This window comes from Anguilla rostrata, chromosome 5 (assembly GCF_018555375.3).
Source record: "Anguilla rostrata isolate EN2019 chromosome 5, ASM1855537v3, whole genome shotgun sequence".
NCBI lineage: Eukaryota > Metazoa > Chordata > Actinopteri > Anguilliformes > Anguillidae > Anguilla > Anguilla rostrata.
In genome coordinates, this window is record NC_057937.1 from 40,954,345 (window position 1) to 40,968,142 (window position 13,798).

The following is a 13,798-nucleotide window of genomic DNA, read 5'->3' on the forward strand; positions in this document are numbered from 1 at the left end:
AACAAATACGTAGCGAACAAATTTTGATTTTTGTACAATGCTTATCTGTGCAGCTTGTTCTCAGACTCACTTGAATTGATACACAAGGATAAATGGAAATTATCACTCTGTAGCAGACGTCATACTCCAATAAGTACATGCCCCTGACATCGTCTTAGAGCTGTATTCATTGACAGAGAACCAAAGTGGCAAATGAGATTGTGCTCATAGTCAACTACCTAAATACACTCCTTGACAGAAAAACAAGCTCAAATACAATCCCTAAACAGTGAAAAGACATGCCATAGGTGAAGATTTGGCAGGGAGATTAAGGTGTTACACATTCCCCTGAGAATTTAGGCACTGTCCCACTGATAATTTACTTAAATATGGAACATAATTTGCCTAGTCATTGTTATATACATCGTAAAGGGTTAACTCTATTTCCACATCTCTTCATTGCCCATCCCACCATAGGCCTTCCTCCAAAGGGGAATAACTGCAGCTTGATAGGTTTATATGAAGCCAGGAGAACATATAGTTAGCAGCAAGAGGGCTGGAGTCATTAAAGATAAGCAGTGTTGTTTGACTGTTTGATAGTAGTATTGCTCAAGTAGTAGTAGTAGTAGTAGAGGTAGTGTGTGTGTGTGTGTGTATAGTTAGCAAGATAATTATTATGTTGACTAATGTTCAGCTGCCATGTTATCATTTCATTTTGGATTTGCAGGTTACCAAACCATTATTACATCAAAAAAATTGATAGTCTAAGTGTGAGAAAGAAGGTTATATCACTTAATGTTAACATCATTTTTAGGCCTGCATAATGGTGCTTACATTAAAACTTTAATGTCAATTTGCTTTAATTAATTAACTGCCTGTTCAGACTTGAGATACACATGTGAAGTCAATCAAACATGCACACACACACACACACACACTAAAACCTAATAAGTGAATTCAGATTTTGGTGTTCAATATAACATAATATTAAAATTAAAATAATCTGTCCTCAGTTGCAACACTCTGATTTCCAGACTGCCTCCGGAAGCAATGTCAGCACAAGAACTGTTGGAAGCTTCATGAAATGGGTTTCCATGGCTGAGCAGCCTTACATAAGCCTAAGATCACCATGTTCATGTGTGTGTTTGATGTGGAAGAACTTGACAGACCTGCACAGAGCCCTGACCTCAACCCCATCAAACACATTTGCGATGAATTGGGACACTGATTGCGAGCCAGGCCTTATCGTCAAACATCATTGTTCGACCTCACAAACGCTGTTGAATGGACGCAAATCCCCGCAGCCATGTTCCAAAACCTAGAGGAAAGCCTACCCAGAAGTAACCTCGCGAGCCAGTCTCTTTTTTCACTTTGTTCAAAACACCCTGACCGATGCCTTGACGTTCTAGGCATAAATGAAGGAGGCAACCTTCCCGGGATAGTTGTATTTTCCCAACCAATCAGTTCGCCACTATTTGGGGAGAATGATTGTATTGATTGTAACGGGCAAACAAAACCATTGCTTCTTCTGGCCATTTTTCTGGGTATTTATTTGATAGCAGACTGCATACCGTAGGCCACGCTTGAAAAATTAAACTTTTGCCAAATCCTGTAGGCAAGCAAGCGAGTACATCTCTGTTCGATAAAAGTGAATCCAAACATACGCGTTGAAGGTCCTTCAACGAAGTCACGCCATGTATTTGACAAGTCTGTGATATAACGGAATTAAAATCTTCTTCAAATTTGTCCATGATTCTGTTTTTAGCAGATAATTTGGGTTAGCTCGATAGCTTTGACCGTTTCGCTGGTGTGTTTCAGTCGGGACTTAGATTGCAGCACACACGGAACAGAGGAAGTGTCGGGGGGTGGGGGGGGGAGAGAACTGGCACACTGACACAGACAGTTTGATTAACCAATAGGGAAGCTGCCGCTGGCTCCCAGTGGCAGAGGCTCCTCCCTTTTGCCTCAGAAAGTACATGCGTTCGTCCAGACTAACCCAGAAGAGTCGAGGCTGTTACTGCAGCAAAGAGGGAACAACTCAATATTAATGCCCAAGGTTTTGGAATGAGATGTTGAAGAAGCACATATGGGTGTGATGTGTGGATGTCCACATACTTCTGGCCATGTAGTGTAAGTAAAAAAGCATATTTGAAATAGTAAAAGTCATTATTTAGGCTTTAGCCTATTTATTTATTTATGTATTATTATCATTTTTTTTACCAGACAGGATGTCCAAAAAGATTTTTTGATAACTAGTGTATTTTTTTCTCTAAAGCACAGCAATTTATTAGTTATCACCCAAAATCACCCTCCAGCAGGCTGATTGGTTTAGTAGGCACAAAACAATTTCTATTGGATCAAAACTGCACCAAGAAACCACCTGTAGGGGAATAAAGTTATATGGCTAATGAAAATCTCAAGATGCACTAAAACTTGAGACATTCAGTTTCAAGTCAACAGCTGCCCACTTCCATGCCATCACGTATCATGGCAAATTAAATGGTGGTTGGCTATCATAGCCTTAATCTGATGTTTTGGCTGTTAAATATAGGCAATTTTACTGTTGATAAACTAGATGAACTTGAACAGGCCTAAAGATGAGCCTTATATGATCAGGATATTGTTGTTGTTTTATCTTGTTGTTAAATGCATTATTCTACACTGCAGGCTCAAGCCAATTAATGCGTTGTCTACTATCCATATAGGCCTATTTACCATTGTGAATCATGGAAAATGTATTAGCCTTAGAGGTTTTTTTTCTCATCTTTATTCAGTAATAGATTATTCCTCTTGATTTGGAAGAAAAATATTTTTCAGTAAACAACTAAGAACGCAAGATCATGGCAGATTCTTCAGAAAAGGTTTACACTGAATGTGTGCATATGCAAATGTTTTTTTTTTTTTTAACCGCAGTCATCTTGATGTACAAAGCATTCCTGTATGTATCTGGATGCACTGAATGTGTACAGATGCAAATTTACTTTTTAAAATTTTTTAATTTACCTCAGTCATCTTGTACAAAGCATATATTTATATATTTAATCCTTTTAATGTCTGTTTTCAAATAGTCTTCAGGTTCCAAAAATGCAATATTGTGTTGCTAAATACCCCTGTCTGCTGTGCACACATTGATAATGGAAATGACTGTAAGCATTTGTCTGACACACTGAAAACCTAAAATAAATCCTAGCATGAACTTGGATATACAGTGCCTTCAAAAAGCACTCACCCTCCTTGAACTTTTTTTACATTTTGTCCTATTACACCTTTAAATTTGAATGCATTGAAATGATTTCCCACTTCACCAACAAAATACATGCAACACATTTATAGTGAAAGACTTCTCATTCGCAAAAGTATTGAACTCTCGCTTGTGTTTTTTTTGTAGTTTTTGGTGTGTGTTCTGGGTCACTGTACTGTTGGAATATGAATCTTGGCCCTAATGAAAAATCTTGGACTGAAATATGTTCTCAAGGATTTTCCAGCATTTCATTCCATTCAACAACACACAGACCCTCCTTCTGAAAAAGAACCTCGTAGCATGATGCTGCCACCATCATGCTTGATGGCAAGGACGTTGTTACCAAGGTTATTGTGTGTGCCAAACATAGCACTTTTGTTTCAGGCCAGAGACCTCATTAGGGGCCCTGGCCCTCCCAAATTCTGTGCCCCCCAAAATAATTGAATGTAATGGTAAACAAAAAATAAAAATAAATTAGTGTTAGAAGCTCAGCAAGGAGCAGGCAGGAATAGAATTCCAGTCGTCACAGTGAGAGGCAGCCATGCTAACCACTACACTAAGTTGAAGTTCACAATGGGTGATTAGGCCTCTTGCATGCTGTAGGCATGACTTAATGTCGGCCTTTTTCAGGAATGGCTTTGGTATAGCAACTCTCTCAGGGACACCAAATCTGTGAAGTTCTGAATATATTCTTGATCTCTGGAAAGTTTCACCCATTTCAGCTAATGAGCTCTGCAAGTGCAACTCTGCCAGTGTTGTAGCTGGGCTCTCAGGCCCTTCTCTGAGAACAATGCTTTTTCTCTGGTTGCTCAGAGCTCTAGAATGGTCTGTGCCATATTTTTACTTTTTGTGACATTTTTTGGATTTAGCAGAGCTGTTATGAAGGTTCAAAGCTTTGCCAATCTTTGAATAACCTTAATTAAATTACTTAAATATACTTTAAAGTTGACTTTGCAGGACATCAGAATGAGAAGTTATCAATTTATTTGGCCAATTGATGAAATGTACCAATGGGGACTATATATTGTAACTTGAATAACAATTAAAAGCAGGGTTTCTTTCACAAACACAAATTGTGAGTTTAACAATCACTAAAATAAACTTGCCAAACTGACACAGTGAAGAAAAAGTGAAAAACTTGCATTTACTTCATCCAAATTTAAGGACAAATTCTGATTTAATAAAGGTCTAAATTTATCTACCAATAAGTAACTTTTGCTGGATTAAATCCTAATTTGTCATAAATGTAACTATTTTCCACATACAGTTTGGTACATTAATTACGATAATTATGCCTACTGAACTGACCAGACTGTAAAGAAGTTATAAATTAAAAGGCATATGTCAGGTGAGTCCAATCCTGTGTCTCAAATAATCTTGGATGACATCCTTTATTTGCTTTACTGTACATCTTAAATATAGAAACGATGTATATAAATGGAAAATAATAATACTAAATTGAATCATAATTCAAAGAAAATGTAACTGTGAAATGATATCATCTTGTGTCACAACTTGGCCACTCCCATTATTTAGCGCAGTTCATAAATAATTCTGTTTAAAAACTACAGGCTATGCTAAGCAATAGTCTGAGCAAACTGGTAACAAAGTTTAAAAAACAAAACAAATACGGTGAATTACGTTTGCATTTTAGAAAAATTGCCTAATAATAATGATTTTAGCTGACAAAAAAGAAGAAGCCTACATTCACTGAATAGTAAAGGGGAAGCGGCATGAAAAACAATTAAACCCTGATTCATTCAGGCTTCGTTTTCTGGATTAACGTTGATATGAAGAGTTTTGATTATTCATATTGAAATTAAGTTCAGACAATTTCCCTGTCATTTTGATTTCGTTGGCTTTAATTGCCGCTTGCATCCAAAGCACTGTAAATACATCTTTTTTCAAATACCTATTTTCAGTGCTAGTAAGTCATACTGTACAGTTAACGCTCTGAACGATTTTACTTTACGTGAAACACAAACATTAGACAACCCAGCAGCGCAGGCTGTTATAACAAAAGCTATCTATTAATTTTCTCAATATTCGATGACAATATTTATGTTTAGTGATTATTTCTACAAGACGCAGCTACCGGTCATATTCATTATATCTCCTTAAGATTATGAACGCGAAGTTGTTTGACCTATCAACAGTTCTGATGACTGCCATAGGCTACGCGGTTTGTTACAAGCTTTTATGTATGTGCGGTACAGGCGCTCTGAATTTAAAGACGGCAACCTGTGCATTTACAGGTATCTAGCATCCATTTCGTCACCGATTTCATATGATATTAAATAGATTTTCTCATTTCAATGTTGTTCCAATTCCACATGCGGGTATAGTTTTTTTTTTTTTTTTTTGGAAATAGTAACCCATGCTTGTTCCTCGGAAGAGAAAATATCACTATTAAGATACATTAAGACAATGTTGAAAATTCTCATAAGATAGATGCCACACGAAGGTAGGCTACAATCCGACTGTCGAACTACAAAAACAAGACGCGAGTGAAGGCTGAAAAGAGACCGTGAAGGGAGAATTGGGGGGGGGGGGATTGTTGCGCGAGGGAGGGAGGGAGGGAGTGGAGTAGGGGGCTGGGGGTGGTCCAGAGTGAGACACTGGCACATTTCATCCTATAGCTACCTCTTACGCCACCTACGCACATTAGTTTGCTAAGAAGATCCGGAGTAGTCGTAGGGTGCTGCGATTCTGGATCGAGCGCTGCTTCATCTTTCTCTATTTCATTTCTCGTTTTTAACATTTATTTCCATCAACTAGCTACAGACATGTTCACCTCTCTCTAGCACCACCCGAATCTTCCTTCCTGGGGATATTCCCCCTCTCTCTTCATTATTCAGATGGCAGATGTAGGGATACAAGGCAGCTGCCTCTCCTGGATATTCCATTTGGAGGAAATGGGACCCAACCTTTGTGACTGGGACTACTGTACTGAATTTATCATCAACAGTCTTTTTACATGATCCTCGCCTGTATTCTTCAGTGTCTTGAGTCCGAAAGGCAAGTTAACTAAATTTGTGCACTTCTTTTTTTTTTTTTTGCAACGTCGTTATGCTATTCGTTTTTATTAGGAGGGATTGGATTATTTTTCTGTCTAGCCGTAGCCAACGTTAATAGTGTTTGCTCAATTAGGCACGTTTTAATGTAGGCTAATACAAGTTCTGATATCAACCTACCATTTACAAATTATATTTAGCCTACATTTAATTGTAATGTCGTCCTTTTACGGCACATCGCCTGTATCATTCAATCAATATAACTATATGAGACAAATGTTGTTGGCCTGTGGTGAATATAGCCTATCTCGGTTTCTCGTTGACTCCGTTAAGTGTAGTGCTTTTTGCAAATCGCTTTTAAAAAAAATTTCTACAGGTGTGCGAGATCGCGTTCCAACTTAACGTTACTTCCATTTATTCGGAAAGTGATGCAAGGCCTACGTAGCAACATTTGTGAATGTGTTGTATCTTGATTTTTTTCGGCTATTAAATAAGTTTCATTCGTTAGCCTTCACAAATACTTGCACATAACAAACAGTAGATTCAGATAACAAAATACTATATTCCATTTGCATTGGAATATCGTTCATATAAGATTGCCAGTCCACGTCATATGATTTTACCCACAAGTTAATTAACCTAATGTTCTAAAACGATAAAAGTGGATATCTTGGTTGAATGTCGTAGCCTACCTCGAGTCGTGTAGGCTACGTAGAAAATATCTCGTGTTTTCTAAGAGGCAATTCGATTCTATTTAACAGGACTGGTAGGCTGATGCGCTGAAGGAAAAGAAAAACCATGACCTGGTATGCTGTTAAGTAGAATCAGGAATATTTTATTTTGTTTTTTAAATTCAATTTCGTAATATTAAAAAAGATAAATATTGGATTTTAAAAATCAAAATTTGCGTGAAATCGTTTTTAATCCAGCACCGTTTTCATATAAAACTTTAGGCTACTTCATGATGAGTGCATGCAATTGGAAACGCTTCCTCTAATGGCCAAGTGCATGTATTCAATATAGCTTCAAATTATATCTTTCAGAGAGAGTATAGCCTATTAGTATTCGCCTACAGTGCAATTATAGTTTGCTACAGCACGTTTCCATGTTTAACATTTTGAGTTGATAGTAACCCAGTGAACATTTTTGTGGTGTAAAGTCGGTGAATATTCGGTGAAGCGCCGTCTAGGCGTCCAGATGAAAACCAGGCGGAAAAGTGAAAGTTTTCTTGCCGATTCGGACGTAGCCAGGCTATAGCATAGCCTACCCGATTAAAAACCTGAACTGTATTCGGGTTTGTCAAAACGTCTCTCAGCCTTAATCTCCACCCCTCTAGACATCTAGATTCTGCTTTTGCTCACTGGCAAATTGTATTTCTATTCAGTCATTAGGTTTTAATCTTCTTTGTTTCCCACATATATTTGGTTTCAGATTTAACAAGAGGTTTGTTTTAAATCTATTTTGTATAAGAGGATGTTTAAATATGAAAGCACTTATAAATTGCTGCTGAGGCAGTGTATGTTAAACGGACATTCAGCCTGCTAGCTTGTTTGCTTGCACCTAGCTCTGTTTACTTTAAAGCATGAATAGTTGTACTGTGCTGTGTTCACTTATTGTATTTACGACACTGCAATAAGATTTTCCTCTTCACAGACAGGATCAAAATAGACTGCAGCATCTAGATGAAGTTGTTCAGCCATGCAATGTTCCTGGAAGGCTGTGATTCTTCTAGCCTTGGCATCCATTGCAATCCAGTACACCGCAATCAGGACTTTCACAGCAAAGCCCTTTCAGATGTGCCCGGTACCAAACCCTTTGAACTGTGGCCTGGGCCAGGAGACGGACACCTTCGACAGGATCTGTGATGAATACCCCTACTTCACCTACAATACCTCCAGGAAGACCCACATCCTTATCCTGGCAACCACCCGAAGCGGCTCCTCCTTTGTGGGCCAGCTGTTCAACCAGCATTCAGATGTGTTCTACCTGTTTGAGCCCCTGTACCATGTACAGATGACCCTGATTCCCCGGCTCTCCCACAGCAAGAACACAGCTGACAGGAGAGTGATGCTAGGGGCCAGCAGGGATCTCTTGAGAAGCCTGTATGACTGTGACTTCTACTTCCTGGAGAGCTACATTAGGCCCCAGCCAGTGAACCACACCACAGACAAACTATTCCGCCGGGGGGCCAGCAGGGCACTGTGCTCCCCACCAGTGTGTGATGCCTTTGGTCCCAGCGAGGTCAACATTGAGGAAGGCGACTGTGTCAAGAAGTGCCCCTCAGTCAACATGACTCTGGCTGCCGACTCCTGCAGGGAGCGCCGACACATGGCCATCAAGATTGTGCGGGTGCCAGAAATAAATGACCTCAGGGCCCTTGTGGAGGACCCCCGACTCAATCTGAAGATCATTCAGCTGGTTCGGGACCCGAGGGGGATCCTGTCCTCGAGGATTGAGACCTTCCGGGACACCTACCGGCTGTGGAGGATCTGGAGGGCCACGGGCCGCAAGCCGTACAACCTGGACCTGAGCCAGCTGACAGTGGTGTGCGAGGATTTTCTCAACTCGGTTTCCACAGGCTTGAGTCAGCCCCACTGGCTGAAGGGGAAGTACATGCTGGTGAGGTATGAGGACCTGGCCAGGAACCCACTGCAAAAGACAAAGGAGATATATGATTACTTGGGCATGTCCATGGACAAGAACGTGGTCCAGTGGATACAGACGAACACTCGAGGAAGTAACGAGCTGTCGGCCAAGCATAAATACGGGACAGTGAGGGACTCAGCGGCCAACGCAGAGAACTGGAGATTGAAATTGTCTTACGACATGGTCGACTACACGCAAACCGTGTGCCAGCAGATTCTGCACCAGCTGGGCTACAAGGCGGTCAGCTCCCCGGAGGAACTCAAGAATATGTCTCTCACGCTCGTTCAAGACAGAACTTTTGTACCGTTTTTGTAACTAAAGGTAGTTGTGGACAACTATTTTTGATATATTTATAAATGTTGCCTTAATATTTTCAATTTTGCACTAAATTTACAAAAAACTTGAAGGCATCAGATCAGGCACCCTCATTACATTAGGTATAGCACAACACATTTAAACAAATAATATTGTTTACAGACATGAATTTGATGTGAAGTGATTTCTAAGAGACCATGTTTACTTCAGAACTTTTTTTGTTCATTTGAAAATGAACAAAAAAATAAAAATAAAGCACCACCCTTCATAAAATTATTGTTTGCTGGCTACTGCATTGACAAAAGTGAATGTTGCCATTTGTCCATTTGAAGTAACTGGACCTAAAATATTAGGAAATGTACTTAATTCCTGTGGCTGAATTACTGAAATGTATGAGATCTATTGTGCAATAAAATGTGGATGTTACAGTCAGTCTTTAGTACTTAAAATCTCTTGGGGATGATGCTTCATAATGAATTATGTACCGCTGGGTAATTACTGAGTACTGGCAATGGATAAAAAAACGTAGACAGCAATACAAAATTGCACAGAGATGGTGAATAAGTTTAATTAGAGCTTCAGTCTTCAATCTATTGATCGCTCTGAATGAGTGATGAGATGCAGAACATAAGTCTTAAACTATGGTCTGAATCAGGAGCAGAAATGTTACTTTATTATAAAGAATGTTCAGCAGTTTTTTCAACATTTATCAGAAAAGCCATCCTTTCCTTGCATGTGCTACAAAATCATTGGTATATCAGAAATTACAAGGTCTTATTCCTTAAATTCAGTTATTACACTTTCGTCCTCAATACATGCATGTTACTTGATTTGTGACCAGTGAAGCTCAGGCATGTTCTTGAATACTTGAATACCAGTTCTTCTTATGTGAAAATATAGTTATTACTTGGTTATAGTTATTGGTGCAAATAAAAACTTTGAGAAACACCACAGAATGTCACACTGGATGCAGAATGACTAACCTTCTGTAGACTGCTGTGAGAAATGGCATTGTTGTCATCCATTCTGTGAGGGTATTTTCCCATCTTTGTAAGCGTTGTATTTCTTAGGGTTGACCTCACTGGAAAGGCCGCTGCATTCTGCCACGTGTGTCGTGCTCTGCGTGTAATGGCTTACAATGTTTATTGTTTCCGTGGGCGAAACATAAGGCTTACACAACAAAAAGCACTCTTCACTGGAGGCATGGTTTTTTCTTTTTATTCCAATTCAGGAAATAAGCAGAACCCATACCCATAACCCAGCTCATTGCACCGATAGAAAATGGACATTTTTGCCTGACTGCAAAGGCCAAATTTTGAGGGGCCAGAAGCAGGTTGATTGTCTGAGCAGATGCATCATAGCTGGCTTTCAAAGGGTAAAAGTGTCATAATGGGATTGTTACTTAAGCGTGATAGTGGAAATAAATTGGTAATATAGCCCAATTAATTCTGATAACAAGGGCAGAGTTAACACAATGTCTGTAGCACCACCACAACACATGCTTTCATTTCTCTCTCTCTGCCCTTGTGTGTGTGTGTGTGTGTGTGTTTGGCACATGTATTGTGCTTGCATGCCTGCTTAGAGGCATCACAGGCAGAAATGATGATTATTACTGAGTGAGAGGAAACAAGTCTTCACCATTTAGTCCACTCTCATAAGTTGGGAAAATAGACATCAAGTAGATCGACTCGCCTGTGAGGCACAAAGTAAACATTAGCTAGACTATCATTGATGTTGCCATCTCATTAAGTCTTCAAGAGTAGATTTATTGTCTGTTCTTCCAGGAAACTATCACATTATAATGACATAGGTCTATAGGTACTAATGTTGCAATGGGTGGCCAATGTAATGTACATTTTGGCACACTTCCATCTGAAACCAAACAAGCTGGAAGACATTTAACCAGCCACTAAAGGAGATGGGGTAGACTAAACATGCTAGTTGCATATCCATATCCATTAATGAAAATGTTTACTGTTGTTCAAAGTCACATCACACACTTAGCAAGACTGCTCTTCTTACTTTGTTTGGATATTTGCATACCCAGCTGTCTCTGTTTGCAGCTACACATGCTTTATGTTGAATATCTTTAAAAACAGATCAGGTACAGAACTGCTTACTAAGGTTATCATTAACATTGGGAATTTGCATGACATGAATGCGCTGCTAACGATATTGGTTGGCTAAGTTAGATTATCTAAATGTAGTGTATACTACAATGGAAGCTTAACATACCCAGGATTTCTTTGCATTAGCTGGCTTCACAAAACCTAACACTGCAACTGAGCTTAACCGATATCACAAAGTGGCTATCATCTTGCTAAGTGAACACAAGCTCTGTAAATCAAGCTGTGTGTGTGTTCCAATAAAAGCAGGGGTGTCTGCAAAAATGAGCCTATAGCAGCATGGACCATATGTGAGCATTTCTCACCTGAGGAAAAAAGGCTGTTATGGACGGATATAATGGACGAATATGAAGAACATAAAACAGTCAAAAAGTTATTATTTACCATACCGAAACTAATACACTCTCACTAATTGTTGTATAATGTATTACTGCTCATTATGTGTTAGAATAATGACACTCAGGCCATTGTCCCATAATTAAGGGAAGTAGATATAGATGCATAGATTTTATGAAGCTTGCATATGTAGCCTACTTGTCCCTCTGTTGAAAATCTATATCTGTTGTATAGGGTACCCCCATAGAAATTCAGGGGATTAATTCGATCTCTAAATAATCTCTGCCCTACCCCCAAATTCTTCAGGATCCTACAGGACTGGAGACGCCTTTTTCCAAGGAGTTGATTGGTCAAAGGGTGGTGCTTTTACATGTTTCAGTCTGATAGCTTGAACAAAACCAGCCCAGGACCAGGTTAGCCATGCAGCATAAATTACCATGCCAGTATACCCCAATTTAAAGTGAATCAGCTTTGTGATACAAAATACCCATGGTTAAATATTAAGTTAGCTCACTAACCCTGTAATCTCACTTTGTAGTACACCTGTGAGGTGTCTTAGTGCAGGGCTAGAACAAAAACCTGCAGCAACACCAGTCCTTTTCAGATAAGATTGCACACCCCTGCTTTATATGGATGCATTTTTCAAACTCAGGCAAAGGCACACTCAGTCCTGGTCCTGGAATCTGGAGAGCCTCAGAGTCTGCTGGTTTTTGTTTTTTTCCTTAAGATCAGTGACTGATTTAGATCCAAGAAACCAGGTCATCTGAGTTAACTGCATAATCAACAGCTTTAATTGGTCAGTTGCTGTGCTACTGAAGTTCTGAGTAACAACAAAATTTAGCAGACTCTAGTTCTCCAGGAGTGAGGACCACTTGCTCAAAGACATACTTTTTGTAGCATTTATACTTCCATCCATGCTCACTGTCCTTCATGACTCTCCCTAAATTAGATCAACTAATCGTTTGACTAAAGTAGGTAACTCGTGATTCAGATGAGTCAATGCTTAAATTGCACTCATTTTAGCAAATGGTAATTTTTCTCCAACTGTCTCTCACTAATGACTTATAGTACGTAGTAAGTGGAGGGGCAGCTTTTGAACAAACTAACATCACTGCCTTCAACATTGAAGCCCATTGATAGTTTTCATGGTAATAATAAACGTGTCTTACCTTTTAAAACCAGGTCTGGCAGTCTTGTTTTTCTGCAGATGTCCATACCTCCGCTGGGGTATCCACAATGTCTCTGTGCTCTGATAGCAATGTCATTCAATTTCTGCCATTGTAGGCCTACTGATCTTGATCCTTTCCAAACCTGAGAAATTTGCATTGTGAGAACCATTCTGAAATGCTCAGATTAAAAGTATGCATGCTTGTGGTACAGTTTAAGGTGGGAATCTTTCAAGTGCAGGTTTCCAAAACTGAATGTTGATTACTTTGCTCGCTTGCTGGCCTCCCCAGGACACACTAGAATCTGCAGTCGAGTTGAGAAGGCCTACACCAACCACATGAACTGATCGAGCTAAACGCGCTGAAAAAGTAGTAGATTACCCCCCTATTTCTGTGACTGAAAAATAATGTCCAGTATTATCTATCCAGTCCAGAGGGTAAATGTCCCTTCTCTCTTGGTATGATGTTTTCCCATGTACATAATCCATGAAATTTGAGTTAGCTGTTCATTTGCTGGCGAATCAGGCGAGCTCCGGTGCTAACGTACAGTATGCTCGTCTGGTTCACAAGTTTCGGAGGATACTTTTGGGGCATATTCTGAATTTATAGCTTTGCACTTTTTTCACAGGACACATGAAGAAATCACAGATTTTCTGTTTTTTTTATTGTCAACCTATAGCTTTAGGCTTTCATTGTTTACATTGTTGTTGAAAGTCAAACCTTAACATGAAATTGAAGGCAGTGATAACTCCTTTGACCCCTAAACCAGTTGAAGGAATGCGGTTTATGAAACTTAAAAGTTGTCATGAAGGTTGTCAATCAAAACAACGATGAATAAAGAGGGGGGCAGATACTCAAAATGTCAACAGTCAAATCACCTAGGCCATTGAAGCTTGGGGGGATGTGGTGGTGTCAGGATCAGTAAATGTGACTGGGATATTATACTGAGGTAGCAAATATATGTGACTAATTTCA

General features: G+C 39.4%; 1 protein-coding gene across 1 annotated transcript; it reads left to right on the forward strand.

Annotated features, from left to right (window-relative positions):
- The first annotated feature begins 5,866 nt into the window (after nucleotides 1-5,866).
- On the forward strand, nucleotides 5,867-9,627 carry LOC135255280 (carbohydrate sulfotransferase 1). The gene is made up of 2 exons (XM_064336234.1): nucleotides 5,867-6,242; nucleotides 7,892-9,627. Exon 2 carries the CDS (start codon nucleotides 7,933-7,935, stop codon nucleotides 9,193-9,195), a length of 1,263 nt encoding a protein of 420 aa, XP_064192304.1. The 5' UTR covers nucleotides 5,867-6,242; nucleotides 7,892-7,932; the 3' UTR covers nucleotides 9,196-9,627.
- The last annotated feature ends 4,171 nt before the right edge of the window (nucleotides 9,628-13,798 follow it).

What these genes read in the sequence shown, in the direction of transcription:
- LOC135255280 (XM_064336234.1), top strand. Translation starts at nt 7,933, where the DNA reads ATGCAATGTTCCTGGAAGGCTGTGATTCTTCTAGCCTTGGCATCCATT.